This window comes from Drosophila busckii, chromosome 3R (assembly GCF_011750605.1).
Source record: "Drosophila busckii strain San Diego stock center, stock number 13000-0081.31 chromosome 3R, ASM1175060v1, whole genome shotgun sequence".
Lineage (NCBI taxonomy): Eukaryota > Metazoa > Arthropoda > Insecta > Diptera > Drosophilidae > Drosophila > Drosophila busckii.
In genome coordinates, this window is record NC_046607.1 from 15,987,822 (window position 1) to 16,005,495 (window position 17,674).

Below are 17,674 nucleotides of genomic sequence, written 5' to 3' on the forward strand. Positions count from 1 at the left end.
AGTTTCAGCACTTAAACAATTCTTATTGTTACGAATTCTTGTTGAACAAGAACTACATTGTTTCGCAGTTAAATGGCAAAGGGTATGTTACAGTCGAGTGCGCTTGCTGGCAGCGAAAAAATCCAACTAACTTTGAAGAAAGCATTTAAATGCATAGAGCAGAAGAAAAAAGGAAGATTTAATTTAACTGTTAGTTTGATTTTAAATGTTTGCTCAGCGCTCAACTCAACTGCCAAGAGTAAAAAATATTTGTATATCGTAGTAGTAGTCGTAGCTGTAGTAACTACGCTCATTTACGCTGACCTTATCATCATCGTTGGGGGATAAGTGTATGCTGACCTACTTAGATAGCAGGATGCATGCTCTCAAAAACTTGGCAAAACTTTAAGCATAATTTAATAGGTTAGCATTGCTAGTTTGTAAGGCAAATAAAACGCTCGCTCGCTCGCTCGCTCTGTCTGTGTGTTTGTTGGCACTTAAGACTAGAAATTCATTAAATATCGAGTATATATGTATGTTTTTGTGTGTATTTAAACTGTAACTTACTAGATTAAGCCAATGCGCTTTTATTGGCACTAAAATTTATGCTAGTTAAATATTGAATTTGCTAAATGTGTTTAAAAACAATTTCAATCTCATTCCGAATGTATTGCATATAGTAATTTGATTTGGTTATGTTTACAGTAGTATGAATATCATATATATGTATATGTATAATAGTTATTTATAGCCTCTAAATTGCAAAACGTACTTTATTAACACTAAAGTTTCATATATAATGCATAAAATTCAATATTCTCTCAACTAGATTTTAAACGTACTTGTGCTCGGCTTAAACTATTTACAAATAGAACAGCTCTTGATCTATTAGCGCTGCCTAGAAACATTGACTGCGTCCCGTTGTAGACATGGCTGCAACATTGCTGCTGCTGCTGTTGGGGCTGCTGGCGCTGGAGCTCGGCGGTTTGTTGGCCAGCAGCAGTGAGCTGGGCGCTGCTGGCGTTGCAGTCACTGTTATTGCTGGTATCTCTGACTTGTTGCTGTTGCTGTTATTGGTGGGAGTGCCCGCACGACTGCCATCAGCAACAATTGGCGAGCCCAGGCCCATGGTGGCCGTCATTGGTAGCATATTGAAATTTAAATGCGCCTGTGGCCTCACCGCTATGGCCATTGGCAGCGATGCCTTGCGGTTTAGCGAATGTCATCCATAAAAATATTGTGCACTGCTCTCCGTTGATAGACCGCGTGCCAAGGTGCGCGGCACAGTGCTGTCATAGTAAATGCTATTGCCGCCGCCGCTGCCGCTTGACGAGGCAAGCGAATGTGGCGGCAAGCCAAGCGCTGTGGCCGGCGGCGGCGAGGGTGAGCTCATCAGGCCCATGCTAGTTGGTATTAGTGTGCGGCGCAAAGTGCCCGCGTGTGTATGCTGATGACCAGGCACCATTATGGTGCCGCTTATATAAGTGGGTGTGACGCCACTCAAGCTATAGGCGCCCTGCATATGATGCGGACCTGGTTGAGAGAGTAAATATGAATGCAAAGGTATGTGTGTGTTAATCAAAAAGTGTCTGTGTCTGTCTGTGTGTTGGTCTGCACTTCAATTTGAATTCTTCACACAGAGAGAATGCCAGGCAGGCAAGTGTGTAATTAAAGTCAGATGGCTGGCTTGCTGTATGTCTCTTGCTCTATTTAAATATGCATAATTGCCATCAAGCGTTTACTCACCAATTGTCATGGCTCCACTGACTGCTGGATGATGTGCATGTGCATGTGCTGGATGGCCGCCCATGCCTGCCATGCTGCTATAGATGTTGCTGGGTGGCGGCGCCATCAGTACGCTGGTTGCTTGCGAAGAGGAGCCATGTGGATGCGGGTGGCCCATCGCCATGCCTTGCTGTGGGTGTTGCATATGTGTATGTTGCTGCTGCTGCTGCTGCTGTGTGCTGTAGTTACAGTTTGGCGTTGGCGCATATGTCATGTAGGTCTGCTGATTGCCACACACACACACAGTTGCCATGGAAATAGTAAGCAAAGGCGTCGAGTTAATAATTATATAAATAAAAAATTAATAATGTGCTGTAAGTCTTTTATAATTTGGCTGCAATTAATGATAACCAACGCTCTCAATAAGGATTAAGGCTGCAGTAACAGCAACAGCAACAATTTACTTGTGGTTCTTGCTGCTGTTCTTTGCTGTCTTGTGTATCCTTTTCAACAGGCCTGGCACTCTACCTGAGGCAACTGTCTGCACAATACAGCAGCAGCAGCAGCTGTAATTTTAATTTTCAACCTTTCAACACAACAGTCCAACATATATAAACATACCTTGCTTGGGTTTGGGGTTTATTCTGTTGCTTATTGTTGTTGTTGTGCGTTTCCTCTTGAAATAAACAAAAAGTGGCAACAACAAAATAGTTGCAACGAGCATTGGATACAAGGCTACTTGCATTTTCAGCAGCTACCCCTTTCTGTTGTTGGTGGGAGTTGAGCCTGGCAAGTGGACGATTTAAAGACTTGGCGCTTTTGTTTGGATTAAATGGGTTTAATGGTAGCAGCAGCAAGGGAAGCTTTGTATATATTCTCCAGAGCCGCCCGCAAGGCACTCTCTCATTCGCTCTTGCTTGCTTTGTTTCACTTACAACAAGCCTCTCGCTTTTGATGCGCTCGAACAAGAGCCTGTTGTCTCTAACTATTGTGCGGCCTGAGCAAGAACAATGAAATTTCCATATCTCGAAATGACTATTTACCTAAGGTAATGGCTGTTGTTGTTGCTGCTGCTGCTGGTAATGACCAACAAGCCGCAACTAGTTGTAAGCAGCAGCAGCAACATCATCATTGCAGTTGGCAAGTTGAAAGGTGATTCGGTTAATTGCTGTTGGCGTAGTTTGTGCTCAATTCTTTAGTTAATTAGCAACAATTACCCAGCATTTCATTAATTGCTTGCTTACACACACATAGACTTACTCACGCACACACACACACACACACACACACACACACATTCATTTGATCTTGTATATTAGCGCTAGAACAATGTTAATTAAAACTCACCTCATTTCGAGCTGAAAGACTGGATAATGGCACGGGGGTGGTTAAGTCAACGTCGACATCAATGTCAGAGATGTCATCAGCAAAGGAGTCGGGCAAATGTGTTTCACCTGTTGCCAGCCCAGCAGCAACACCAGCTCCAGCTCCTCCACTCTCGGTGCTGTCAATTTGCGCCTCAGCAAAGCCTTTGCCAGCGCCACTATTGCCACTTGAGCTGCGCTTCTTACGTCCGCCACGTTTCTGCAGCGTCAGGCGACCAATGACAAGCGTCAGGCATAATAACACGCCAGCTGTCACCGATATGATTAGATACAGATAGAACTGCTCCTGATGCTCTGCAAGGTTTAGGAGAGCCAATGTTATATTAATGCAAATCCAAAGAAGGCGGCGCGCGCAAAAAAGGTTAAAAGTTAAGCCAAAACATAAACAACAACAACCAAGAACAAGTAACTATAGTACGTGCGCTGCCTAAGTCAGTGACTTAGCAAAGGGTTTTCCTATTTGCCAATTTCCCTAATAGCAACTACAAGCACGAGTACGAGTGCAAGTACAAGTAGTTAGTGTTAGCTTGACGAAGCGTCATGATGAGTCTTACACATGGCTGATCTTCAATGTTTGTTTGTGTGTGTGGGTGGGTGGGACAGGCAAAGTGAGTTAAAGTTTTAATCGAGCGACTTTGTTTATGACTGAAACGAGATCAAAAACTTTTCCATGTGGTGAGCAGCGCAGCAGCAGCAGCAACAGCAACACATGCAACTTGGCTGCCACAGTCTGTGTGGCCTCTGCTCCTGACAACATTGTTGCTGCTCACATAGCCCACAAAACGACGACGACGAGGACGACGACGATGACAGCGAAGCGAGAGTTTCCTATCATAAGGGTTTGGGCATACAATCCGTTTATTCTCTTGTCGGCAGCAGCGTTTTCCAAACGTGACATAGCTGTGGTATTAGTTCCACAGTAAATCATATGCGTGTATATGTCTGTGTGTGTATGTGTTGGTGTGTGTGTTTGTTTGTTTGTGTGAACAAAAACTTCGATTAGTTACACATGAAAGCCTTAACAGCGCGCACAGCATGCCATTGTATAAAGAGCGAGAGGCGGGGGCGGGGGGTGGCTATTGGGCGTTGGGCAAACTCACTTCGAATGTGCAGATAGGTGTGCAGCCAATTTGCCAAGAAACCAACCACTTCGACACGTTCGGTGACGATGTCTTCTTCAGTGCAGTTGAGCCCAATGGGCCCCCAATCATCGACCATCTGGCACTTGCGACGATAGAAAAAATTCCCATCGGTTGCCGCTTGCTCTGTCTGCAGCTCCGGCTCTTGCTCTGCTGTCGTTGTCTCGTTTGAGGAGTCTAGTGCCTTATCCTCATTATCCATATTGGCAGCATCGCTGCGCGGCTCAACGCTCGTTGTGATAATGTGTTCATTGGCGACCACTTCAGCCAACGATTGCTGGTTGAATGACTCCTTTATGCGGTTTAGTAAGCGTACGGATGACTGTAGTCTCGCTGCGAAAGATTGCCAATTGGTGTACTCTGTACATTGCTCTGTACACTCCCCACACTCATCCATCAAAGACAAGCGAAGCGATGACGACAAACACGCTTCGACGTTACATTTTCTCTTGCTATAGATAATGCACAAGTTACAAGGCACAAGGCGCCAAGCCAAGCGCCAGGCACCAAGCGCCAGGCACCAAGCGCCAGGCGCAAGGCGAATAGCATATATGCTGCCTTCAAGTGCCAGAGCGCAAGACACACAAAGTAGCGCACAGCTGGCTAATGAAGACGGATGGATATGCTCTTAAAATATTTATGCGGATTGGAGTGGAGTGGAGTGTTTGGCACACTCTCGACGCCATTAAAAAATAAAACTGATACGCCATACACAGTCGGCAAATTATAAATCTATGGCCATGCCCTTAGCCCTAATCACTGCTGGAGTTAGTCAATGTTACTTACCTTCCAGCGCGCCATCATCGCGTGACAGCAGCGGCGGCAGTAGCGTGCTCGTTACTATGCCATCCTCAGCGGCTGCTCCATGCACATCAAAGTCAAAGCTGCGGCCCACATTGGCGCCCTGTAACTTGGGAGCCGGCGGTATGGCCTCTGACTCTTTGTAGAACTGGTCCTCATCGTACAGTTCGTCCTGATCCAAGTCTAGGTCCGTTTGCTGCGGTTCGTCCGCCTCGGGCGCTGTCTCATAACGATCCTTAAGCACCTTGCGTGGTACTGCAATTAAAAGTTTTATTAACATTAATAAAAGCAAGCAAACACGAGAGAGTGTTGAAGCACATACTGCATGTATAAACGACCTTCAGATACATGCGCACGTCGGTTTTGCACGGACGACCAAAGGTGCCAGCATCGGCTGTGACCGAGCAGCGGCGACGTCCATGACAGATTTGCATAACGGTCTCGGTGGCATATGAAACCAGGCAGGCTGCAAATTAATGAATCGCATTAACTCATATTAAGTGCGCGCACTTTCAATGTAAATGTGTAGCTTACTGGGCTTGCTGTTGTCCTCCCGGTTGATCGTCGTCGTCGCCCCAGCCCCCTGGCCACCGCACTGTACACTCTCGCGCTCCGTGTGACCAAATGTCGCACTGTAGATGGCAATGCGGGAGTATGGATTGCACATTAATGGCATGTTGTCATTTTCGCAGGCCAACTTGCTGCGGAATTCGTCTGAAAGAAGAAACGAGAGAGACGACGAGTGTGAGTGTAAACGTGCGTGAGTTAAAGAATTATGTGAATTATTTATTAAGAGAATGCTGAAAAATGTTGTGCATAAAAATGTTTTAATTGCGGTTATGTATAAAGAACTGCCAAAGCATATAAGAATTTATTGAATGGCAACACAAGACGTATACGTAATTTTTGCTACCCACACGCTGTGCCACTTTGCATAATAAATGAAAATTGTGTTTAGCTGAAGCTCAACAAATGCCAATTATTTTCAAATCTAATACACTCACACTCGAGCAAGCAAAGCGAGCAAGACAAGCATGCTCACGACAGAGACAACTTGGCGTATGCGCAATTAATAAAACTTGTAGCATACTCAACAGACTTTGCTGTGCCATGTCTATCTCCTGCTCCGGCATATCCGAGAGCTAGCATCTTTTAAGCAGACAATTGCCATACTTTTCCAATTATGTTACGCCTTTTTGTGCAATTTCTTTCACATTGTAGTAGTAGTAGTATGTGCTGATATGACGAAGAAAGAACATTCTTTTATTTTGGAACTCGGCCAAATTGGGTTTAGCGTGTATGTTAGTGTGTGTGTGTAATATTTCTATGCTCTTTTTATTTGGCAAAGAGCGTTTATATAAGGTCCAAGCTCAAGCAATTATGGATAACGCTTGCGGCAAGATTTTCTTTTTTGTTGCTTTTTGTTTTGTAGTTTGATGTGCACATCTTTTAAACATAAAGCTACATATATATATATATTTTTTTTATATACTAAATAACAGTATATGTATGTACTTGTATACATGTGCGAGTAAAGCGTCGTGTCGTGTGTGGAGTTGGAGATTTGGGGTCCGAGATGAACTTTAATAAATTTGGTAAATATTTGCATAGCCTGTTTGCAGGGCCTTTCGGCTGCATGGCCTTTTGTATTACAACTCCCACACACACAGACAGCGAGAGTCGAGAGCACGTGCATGGCCAAGCTATTGGGCGGCTGTGATTCCTTAGCTGCCATGCTCTTAAGAGTGCCACTGCACGTTTTATTACGCAGAGACGTGAGAAAAGTTGAAAATTGCCATATTTTTATGACCACAATGTGCCTGCGCCAGCCTGCCAGCCTTCCAGCCTCCCAGGCAGCAAAAAGGACACACCAACAGGCACACAGACAGACAGGCAGACAGACTGTCAGTATGGCATTCAACGGTGTGCGCTGAGTTCTAACTTCCCTACTCTTTGCCAGCTGCAATGCTTGCCGCCGCCGGCATTTGCTTGCTTAATGTTGGGGGTGCTGTTTTGGTGGTCTCTACCTTAGCCACCACCCCACCCGGCTCCAACCCGCTTGGCTGCGCACTTTCCTCTGTGTTATAACCAGGCTGTAATTTTTCAACGTTTTCCACTCGTACTTTGCAGTTTTATTACTTGTCGCTGGTGTCCATAATGAGCAAAAGATAACAGACAATTTAGAAAAAAAAATATATACAAAATGAAAGAGAAAAAATGCAAAAGAGAAAAACTCCTTAATTATATTATACCCCGTTTGCCTGTCACACCGCCTCTAGTGTCTAGTGTCTAATGTCTCCCTCGTTTACGTCCCCACCCCGCGCCCCTTGGCATCTCCGCCGCTGAGCGCAAACGTGCCCGCCCGGCAAGCACTCGTAATCGTACTCGCATTCGTACTGTTGCTATAGCTATAGTTATATAGCTAGTGCTATGTGCGCACACTAACTAGAAGTTGGCCTTTTGCAACCCGTTGTGCATTTCTCTATTCTAATTTGAATGGCATGCCCCGGCTTTTGTCTCGCTCCTGTTTCTTTTGCCGCTTTGGTTTGTTATTTTGTTTGTGTGTGCGTTTCTTTTTTTTTAACAAGATAACATCTGCGTCACTTGTCACAAAAAAAAAAACGACAGTAGAGTGGGAAAAAAAACTTGAGCTGCGAAATGCTGGGGCCAACAGCTCCAACAGCTGAAAGGCCGTCGCAAATTACCAAAGAATTACATGCAATGCACACTTCGTTAAGGCACTGCCACAGCCCCTTCCACTCGAATCAGTATGTACGCTCGAATGACTGGAACGTCTGTCTGTTGGGGGCATTAAGAACTCGTTTATCGATTATCATCATCGTCATCATCTTCTTCATCCACTGCCATTGCAGTTTGACAAGCAGTGGCAATGACAACGACACTGCTGCCTTTGCTGCTGCTACTGCTGCTCCAGGTGACCCCCAAAGCCAGGCATAAGTTGTTGGGGAATAGCTGCATTAGTTGGCTGCTTATCGGCTTTCGTTTGTCGACTGATTGCGATTAAACACGAATTGCTTAGCGGATCGTAAATAATCGGCGTGTCATTAGCCCAATCGCCATTAGCACTGCACTCATTCTGGCTTGCTCTCTCTCTCTCTCTTTCTATGCCTCTCTCTCTACTAATTTGAAGTTCAACTCGACAGCAAAGCGCCAACTATGCAAATAATTCAACATAGCACAGCAAAGTGCTGGCGAAAAAAAAACTTTATGCAACTATTTTTTAATGTTCGCCACTCAAAAGCGCAGCTGCGTTTTTTCATTAAGCTTTCAGCGGAATTAAATCTGCAGCTGAGTTCACAAACTGTTGTCCAAAAACCCCCAAAAATTAGCCATGAAGTTGAGGCGGTCAATAATATATATTGTACATTCAGCAGTTTTGCTGCCATGCGCTTAGCATCGGTCCCAGTGGCTTTTATACTTTTCAAGGAATTCTAATTGCCGCAGGATTCACAGAAGCTTTTAATATATGCATATAATTTGGCAATACGTAGAAATCAAAGCATCATTGATTTACAAAAATGAAAACAAAAATTAAATAAAATGGTTTCTGGTTTTGATAAATCAGTTTTGATTATTTGTGCTTCATGCGAAATTGTAATTCAGAACTTTATTAGCTTATAGTATTATAGTAACAAAAGTACAATGAAATCTAAGTTTAAATATTTAATTACAATTTGGACGTTTCTAACTTTTCCCTCGTCAGCTTGTCTAAGCATAATACGCAAAGTGTATTTCATATTCGAGTTTACCTGCTTGTTTATTATTTATGTTTGCTAAGCGCTTTATAAAATGTTGGGTAATTTTAATAAATAGTCCATTCTACTGCTATTCTGTACAATTATTATAAGTGAATTGTGATTGTGGGCAATGAATTTGTGGGATTTGTAAATTTGTAAATATACTAAGTATACTATAAATAAAGTTATATTTATTCGAGTTCAAATAAATGTGTTTGTTTGCCTATGAACTTAAATTGATGTTTGCCACTTTCAGCAACTGGCAAATATTTACTTTGCCGCAGGCCAAATAAAATAATATATCATGGTTAACGCGACAAGGATAAAAACGTGCACCACAGATAGCTCGCTGAGTGTGTGCGAGTGTGTGCGAGTGTGTGTGTGTGTGTGTGTCACAATCTCCCTTGGCCATGCACTCGGTGCTCTGCGCATTTTCCACAGATTACATTTAACCAAGTGCATACACACACATACATACACACACTCATGTGGCAAAGGCGCACAGCGGAGCAAGAAAAAGCTAAAGCTGAAAAGGACCCAGTTGGCTGACCTGGTACAAGGACTGTTGGCATACTTACATGGACGGCATTTGTAGGCAATCTCCACGAATTTACGTATGCCCGAGCAGGGATCTCCACTTGTGTGGGTTTTCGAGTTCGCAGCAAATTTGCAGTGGCGCTTCTTTTGGCAGGCATCCACCACGGTTTGTAGCAGGGCGTACTAGAATAAAACAGAGTAGAGAGAAGGGCATGGAACAATGTTATATACAGACATAAGCAAAGATGGCATTTAGTGATAGAGCGAGCATATATAGCATACATATATGGGCATAAAATACAGGCACAGTCTCTGGCTCTTGCTCTTGCTCTGGCTTCCTTGCTATTGGTATTGATAGAATATATTGGACGCAGCTGGAAGCTGCAGCCGCCTGCTGCTTGAACAACAACATGCGGCATGCTGGCGCCACCTACGTAAATCACAGACTGTTTCCTATATTAAATGAATGCATTTCTGGCTAGGCAGACTTAACAATTCAATAGGCTCAGTGCAGTTGCACAACAGCTGCTGCAACTAGTACTACGTTGACTAACCGTAAATCCGAGTAAATATTTAATCTAAATGTATGCAAGCTTTGCTCAATTGTTAAGCACGCAATTACATAATATGCAAACAGCTTAGACACATTTGTTGATTTGATTGCCCAGCCCAGCACAGTGGTTGTTACTTAGGAAACACACATAGTGTTTGTAATTGTTCTTTTGGGGGCATATGCTAAGGTAGTAGCTGTCAAATATTTTGATTTGTTATTAATTAGTAGTTCGATTTTCGGTAACCGCAGTGATGACGATAATTGCATTTTGTGGTTTACTTTAGCAACAAATCGATAACCACACACACACACACATACAAGTTGCATGAGTATGTGTTCTAATCGTAATAATCTACTTGCCACTCATTCAGGCTGCTGCGCTGCTCTCTCTCCCATTCTCACTCTCTCTAACTGTTGTTAAGCGCTCTCTTGTAGCTGCTACACTTTACGCTTGTTTTGCTGGTCGCCATCGAGTCGAGGCCATAAGGCTTAATGCCATGTGGGCACAGGCCATGTGTCCGTGCACAATTGAGTTCCGCACCGGAAATGAAGCATGAGTGTGTTATCCACTCTGCACTGCCTGGCATGTGCTAGTCCGCTCTGTGGTTTGCTGTTCGTCCGTTCCGTTCCGTTCTAGTGTCACATCAACTGAGAGTTAGAGTCACAGTCTTGGACACACTTAGTCTTACTTTAAATTGATGTGCTCAATGAAACACAATCAGGACAACGTCCAGCCTTCATTGCTATATGCTTCAATGAAATATTAACCACAATGCTGCTGCTGCTACTGCTGCTGCTACGGGCTATGGCAAATCTGCTTTGAAGGCTGTTGTCAGCCACGCGCCAAACGAGCCAATAAATGTAACAAATTGCGCAACATTGATGCGGCACAACTTTTACCAAATTACGTTTTTGCTCAAGACAGCAACCCACACAAATTTTGCATAGTTCACTTAATTTTAAGCATTATTAGTTGCCAGTCCAGGCAGTGTGTTCAAATTAGTAGCCCAAGCTCAATAAAAAATCATATGCTATTGACAACGGCTTAGGGCTAGGCAATTGGCTTAAGCGATTACGATTGTCTGCTGTCTGGCCGGAGATTTCTCACTTGGGCTGGGCGATATTTTTAAGCGTTCGCCTAGGTGCAATAGCTAAAAATTGTGGCTATGATTTATGCCTTTTGGCTTTGGCCAAAGTGAATCGAATCGATTTTTATTGTGAATTATTGCTGTTTTTTATGGCTCCGTTCTACTTCAACGATTCACCGATATATGCCCCGCAGACGCTGCTATATGAGGAGTAGTAAGTGAGCTTTTTATAGCGCTTGTATGCTATACCATACTATATATATAGGTTGAATCTCTTTCAATGCTCGCTGTGGAATCGTGCGGAAAATGAAAAAGAAAACACACACACGCACACAGAGACACAAGCATATACATATACACATATATATGAGTATAATCTCTGACGTAAAGGTAAGCTGAGACGTTGCACAGGTCACAGGATCAAGCTGTTGTTGCATCACTAGGACCAAGGCAAAAAAGGATATCCTTGTTCACTCATATATATATGCATGCGCACGCGTATGTGCCTGTATATATGTATAAGTGTGCGTATGTGTGTGTGTGTGTGTGTGCTTGTGTGCTCGCTCCACAAAGCCTGAGCGCCTGAGCCTGTACGATGATGAGTGCGACGATGATGGAATTGCAATTATAGTGATTCTGCTTACCTGTAATCCGCTTACGGTACACGTTTCCGGCGGTTTGACTTCGATTTCGGTGCCGCTGTGTATGACAGCATCGCCAGCGCTTCCGGTCGTGGTGAGGTCCTCTTGCGAGACGGGCGGACACAAGCTGTGGTCGGATAAATCTGTTCAAGTATACAAGAGGACAATTTCTTTCATTCTGTTCTTCTGCTGTTGTGTTATTGTGATGGTTTTTCTCCTGTGGAGAGAACGTGTTGCTGCCGCTACTGCCTTCGTCATTTTCAAAATACATTGATGTGAAGCGATGCGATGGCGTGGAGTGAAGTGGACTGAAGTGTATCCGTAGGTTGAGTGCCACACATACCAAGTAGATATAGCAATCAATGCAAACGCTTCGAAAATTCCTCTATGACCGTACGCCTATCCAAAAAGAGAATAAAAAAAAAGAAGGAGCCCAAAAACACGGAAAGCAGAAATGGACAAACGCCCATATGTAAGCGTACACATGTACGTATACTTGATTTGGGCGTTTACCCCCGCGTTCCTTCCATACAGGGCACAAATTTTTATTTGCTCTCTTCACACTCTCCCTCTCTCTCACTCACGCTTACTGTAGGGACGTGTTCACACACACCCACGAACGAACGGACAGACACACATACACGCGCATACAAATAAGTAAAACACAATGCGTACAATTGACGCGTGTAACGGACAAACTTTAGCCAACAATCAATCAATTGCGATATTGGCAGCCGCTTCACTACAAGAGCCATTCCAACATTGTTCAGTCCACTCCAAATACACTTGCGTATCCACATCCACATTCGCATCCATCCATAGCCACATCAACATTTAGCTCTTGGGCAGCGCCAGTCTCTCCTACGTGACAATGGGAAAAACTTACCGCCCGCTCGTCCATATTGGGCGAGCTCTATGGAAATGCTAGTGCCGCGTGGACAGCTGAGTGACAGCTGCTCCGAATCGCATCCGGCGCGCTGGTATGTCCGCAAGGTGGCCGCCAGCAGAGCTGCAAGCAACAAGAGCAAAGGCATTCAACATTAATAGAAGCACAAAGCAAAAGTCAAAAAATCAACGAAATAAAAAGAAATACGCAGAGCAAACAGCGGACAGACAAATCGACAGACAGACAGACAGAAGCTACGTGCATGCATTCTATCTGCTGCTGCTGCTACTGCTGCTTCTTGCTCCAGCTCAAAATAATACATTATAATAAATAAATAAAACAAATAGTCACAGTCTGCACAATACGTATACGTAATATCTATTTAAAGTAGTTCCTACTGCACACTACACAAGACTTTCAATTATAATTTCCAATTGAAATGGCGCGCTATTGGCAGCAGGAGTCTATTGAAGCAGCTGCGAATGTGCGATCTGAGGGTAAATTCAATTTCTATTATGCAATCTTTCAGTCTTCAACTTAACTGACACTTGACACCTAAGCAAACTCAGACATTCAATTTCATGTGAAATTATTTCCAAACATTTTTTTTTTCTTGCCATGGCAGCAACAACTACAACAATAACAACAACAACAACAGCAGCTACAACAAAATATTGTCTGCCATTTGTTTCTGTTTATTGTACATTTCTCTCAGCCACTTTAGAAGCAAGTGCGGGGAGTAGGATGGTCCGTTGAGTCGCTGACTTCATTACCCAAATTGTTTACGTGTGTATGTGAGCTTAAGCTGTGCATGTGTGTGCGTGAGCGTATGTGTCTGCATGAGCGAGTGTTTACACTACAAAACAAATGCCTTACAATGGCGTTCAAAATGGCGTACAGTGGGCGTGGTTTGTCAGTTGAGGTGACAAAATGTATAACTCTTGAGTCGCAGCATATTCTGAGGAAATCTTAGAGGAAATGAAATTATCTTTCAAGCAAGTCTAAGGTAACGAAATTTCCGTTGAAACGTCGCTTTAGACTATGAATTGAGGACAGAGCAAAAGCAGCTTCAGTAGAATTGAAAGTAAATTGAACAAGCTTTGAAATCAAAGTAAGCGACTACTTTACTGGGAACAACAAAAATCAGTAATAAATTTAATTAGAATTTAGCTAGCCATGGTGCGTTGCTTTAATATTCTTTAAATGAGTTTTTGCTTGTGATATATTATATTTGATATATTTTGCTGCATTGTTTGGCATGTCCAAATCCATTAGGCCAATGGTTGCATAATTTAATTGAATAGAATCAAGTTGTGTGTTGCTAGCTAACACAGCATAGATTTTAGTTGGCTTATAACCAAATCCGCCCCATTGTATGTCATTCGCATTTCGATTGAGGCAGGTTCAACATACCACTGTCAGAGTTTGTTATAAAATGCGAACATATGTATCTACATAGACACACATACACACACACACAAACAAACATATGCGGAAAATTTCTATTATTGAAAAACATTTTTCAGCGTGAAAACTCAATATGAAATATTGTACGAATTGTCTGTGTGTTAGTCAGGGGGGGGCAAAAGCATTTGCGGCGGCATGTTTAAAGCACATTTTGGGGTATGTATAGGTATGTTGTGTAGCATGCCACACACGTATTCAGAGCTGGGGAAATAAGACAATAGTTAAAGCATACATTTGGCATTTATTTATCTTTGCTCTGAGTGCGTTGCAAGACTTTCAAGTCGAGCATTTAAGACATTCCTGGCGCTGAGTTATGTTAGCATCTAGCATCTTAATAATTGTAATTGCCGCAGTCAGTAGTAAGCAAGCCAGCAACAAAAAATGGCAGCAACAATAATAAAACAAGCAGCGTGGCTTTGTCCCCAGGTAAAGGTAACAGTGTACAAAGTACACATTACATGTGTGCACGTTTATATTCACATAAATCAGCAGACACATTCGCATGCTCCTCAGCTCAGCTCAGCTCAGTTGCGCTTGAGGGCGGGAGTTGTTTTTTATGAGCCAGGACCACAGGACAGCATCAGAGCAGAGCAACTGCCACCACACTGCTTGCGGATGTGGCATGCAAATTTATGCGGCATAAAATGATAATAACTCTTTCACTTTTCATAATTTTGGCAAGCATTTACCTGGCTGTTTAGCTAAGGAAAACGTTTACTTCGCGCCAACAAAAACAAACGTAAGCAGCAAGATAAGCTAGCTCACTTAAGTCTCACAGCAAGACTCTGGCGTTATACCCTGTAAGCTTGGCAAACAATAATTAAGAGCGCACGCTAGTCTTTGTCAACGCCACTTTTGCTGGGTATTAAAAGCCGGCAAAAATAAAAATAGAAAAGCAAGAATATTAACGACCCTGCGGCCTCCATTGTATGTGTGTGTGTGTGCTTGCGTCACCAGAGAGTTAAGCCTCGGCCCAGTGTTAAAGGCAGTGCCATCTCAGGCATATTAAAAGCGCTCTGTTGCTCGTTGCTCTGGCTGTGTTGTCGTTGTCGTTGTCTTGCCGGCTTGCTCATGTGCAAGTGCTTGTTGGCATCCTGTCGCCCCCAGTTAAATTTTACAGCTCATGCAAGACACTAAAAGGCAACGTGTATACAAGCAACGTCACAGGACGTCGTCGTGGCAGCGCCATTTCACTCATCAGCCTGCCAAAGGTGGAGATTAAAGTACTGCTTAATGTGAAACGACTTTGAGACTTGTGAAATAAATTTACGTTGGTCGCGGCGCAACTTGCGAGTTTACGTTATCAGGCAATACCCAAGGGCACCATATGCACTGAGATTCTATATATTTTTTGTTTGGTTTATTATATGTGCGCAGCTGAAAAATAATTAAAATCAACATTGTCAGCCACACGCTATTTACATTTAAATTGTGGTCGCAATTGCAATTTTCATTTGTTAAATAAACTTTGGCTAACAAACTGATACAATTTTAATGATTGTTAGCTTGACTTTTGCAATCAAATAACCAAGTATAGATTCCAAGCAAGCCCAATGAGCTGTGTGGCCAAAAGCAAATGACGCATCATAACAGCAGCCGCTCGAAGTTTGACAGGACAATAGTCCTGAGCTATGGACACAACTTGAACCATGATTTAACATTTATGAGCAGCAGCAGCAGCAGCAGTAGCAAGCAGCAGATATTGTAGAGCAGCGCAATCTAGAGCGACGTACAGTTAATTAATGTGGTTTAATTTATGAATGTTTGCCTTGTCTGCCCTATTAATCATTAATGACGAACATAAATATTTGGTCGCTCTCTTTTGCGCTCTTTCACAAAAGTTTGTCCAGCGTGTATTGCTTTTGCCCCAAACTGGACAACAATCTGTGTGTGTGTGTGTCTGTGTGTATGTGCATGAGTATGAGTGTTTTTGTGCTTAATTATGATTTATACATAAATATTTGGCAGCGCACAATGGAGCGAAATAAAGAGTGCCCGCTGAGTGCTTAGCGCAAGCAAATAATTTTCGGGTTTTACTGGTTGGGGGGGCGTCGGCGAGCTTTGTCGAGTGGTTTTCATTTAAAAAAGCAGAACCTGTGAACGGGGTGAGGTGCTGACTATTGCTGTAGATAAAAGCGCATATCTGACTGTATATACATGCAATACATATGTATGTGTCTGTGTGTGTGTGCAAAGCTTTAGATATGGCGGAATTGTGTAAAGCACACAGTAAAAGAAAAAAAGGGAAAAAGCAAATAAAACAAAACATTTACCCAAAGGATCAACTCGATAAATAACTTCCGGCATGACGGGCCGCGTCAGCAAGCATACAACAGCCAACAGCCAGGCAACTCTGCGGCAGCCACAGCTCCAGGAGCTGCTGCTGCTGCTGCTGTTGTAGCTGTAGCTGAAGCTGAATCTTCTGCAGCGCAGCACGTGCCAGCATTTGCTCGATTCAGTTTGCTGTTGCTGTTGAGTGTGTGTTTGGAGTTGGTGTTGCCGTCGCTGCCGCTGCCGCTGCAGATGCTGTGCGGGCATTGCCTCCCGCTTGGCCATTGCCACCGGCCAGAGTCGTTGCTGTTATTGCTAATGCTATTCCTATTGCTGCTATTTGTTGTTGTTGTCGATAGCTCCTTTGCAGCTTATCAGGCTGCAGCGTCTGTTGTAGCTGCTGCTGTTGTTGTTGTTGTCGTCGTTTAAATGTTCTTCTTTATGGTTGATTTTATTGAGCCACCCTCAGATTTTGGCGATTTGCATTTTTCGGTATTTTCATATTTATTGTTTAGCTACAACGGCTTTTACGACCGGTCAATACGCACATATTCAAATCTTTATTCATTCAGATTCACATTCACATTCATTCGTATGCGCACTCGTTGAAGTATGAATAAATTTTACTTTATTTTTATGTCGGCTTGCTTGTATTTTCTTCTTTTTTTTTATATTTTGCCAAATAAATATTTATTTATTTGATATTTGCGCTTATTACGCTTCATTTTACATATTTGCCGCCGCTGCCATTTAGTTATTTCACATTACACAATATTTATATTTTTGTTTTTTCCTTTTCTGCACTGCAAACAACACAATTAATTATATTTCACACTTGCCTTTTATGCTTGTTGTTATAATTTGTGTTTATGCTGTTTTTTTTTTGTTGGCACGCGCATAAAGCAAATTTCATTAATTGATACTGTTCACTGGTTTATTTCATTACAAAAAGGATGCGCATAGCTTTGAGCCGTCGCATTTATATTTTTTCTTTTTTGTTACTTTGCCATTTGGTTAATAATGTTCAAAATTATGACATGGCTGATTATTGAAATTTTCACGCCAGTGCTTAATTGGTTTTGGGGTTATTTATTGAATTTCAAATTAATTTTAAATTAAAGCGTATTTGCTACTGAAATCACAATTAATTAGTTTGGTTAACAATTCCACAGACCCTTTTTTTCTCATGACCCCAAGGCCTACACAATAACGAAATTATACAATTCAACCCCATTATAAATAATTTTACAAAAGGTATGTGAGTGTGTGTATGTGTGTGTGTGTGGGTGTTGGGATTATAGGCTTGTGAGCAAACATTTATTGTTGTCTCTTTTGCAGTCCACAGCTTAGCCTGCGCTCTCGCATCAATATTAAATTATAAAATTATGTAAGCCTTTAAACATATCGAATTTGTCACTGGCTTTCGATTGGGCAAAGTCAAATG

General features: G+C 42.7%; 1 protein-coding gene across 4 annotated transcripts; it reads right to left on the reverse strand.

The window, feature by feature from the left end:
- Positions 1–1,183: 1,183 nt before the first annotated feature.
- Positions 1,184–16,902, reverse strand: LOC108603701. 4 transcript variants are annotated; one of them, XM_017992732.1, is made up of 11 exons: positions 16,233–16,902; positions 12,493–12,615; positions 11,610–11,749; positions 9,366–9,507; positions 5,564–5,743; positions 5,352–5,495; positions 5,015–5,284; positions 4,190–4,831; positions 3,052–3,383; positions 1,726–1,984; positions 1,184–1,512 (listed from the first exon to the last, which is right to left on the reverse strand). In XM_017992732.1, exons 1-11 carry the CDS (start codon positions 16,513–16,515, stop codon positions 1,202–1,204), a joined length of 2,826 nt encoding a protein of 941 aa, XP_017848221.1. In that variant the 5' UTR covers positions 16,516–16,902; the 3' UTR covers positions 1,184–1,201. The 4 variants fall into 4 exon arrangements, with proteins under 4 accessions (XP_017848221.1, XP_017848220.1, XP_017848222.1 ...); XM_017992731.1 differs by having other exon boundaries at positions 1,726–1,987; XM_017992733.1 differs by having other exon boundaries at positions 1,726–1,987; positions 4,190–4,561; positions 16,233–16,901.
- Positions 16,903–17,674: the final 772 nt, after the last annotated feature.

What these genes read in the sequence shown, in the direction of transcription:
- LOC108603701 (XM_017992731.1), bottom strand. Translation starts at nt 16,515, where the DNA reads ATGGCCAAGCGGGAGGCAATGCCCGCACAGCATCTGCAGCGGCAGCGG. An exon ending in CACCTATCTGCACATTCGAA is followed by an intron (nt 3,384 to 4,189) that starts GTGAGTTTGCCC and finishes TAAACCTTGCAG; the next exon opens with AGCATCAGGAGCAGTTCTAT. An exon ending in CAGTGGAGCCATGACAATTG is followed by an intron (nt 1,513 to 1,725) that starts GTGAGTAAACGC and finishes TCTCTCAACCAG; the next exon opens with GTCCGCATCATATGCAGGGC.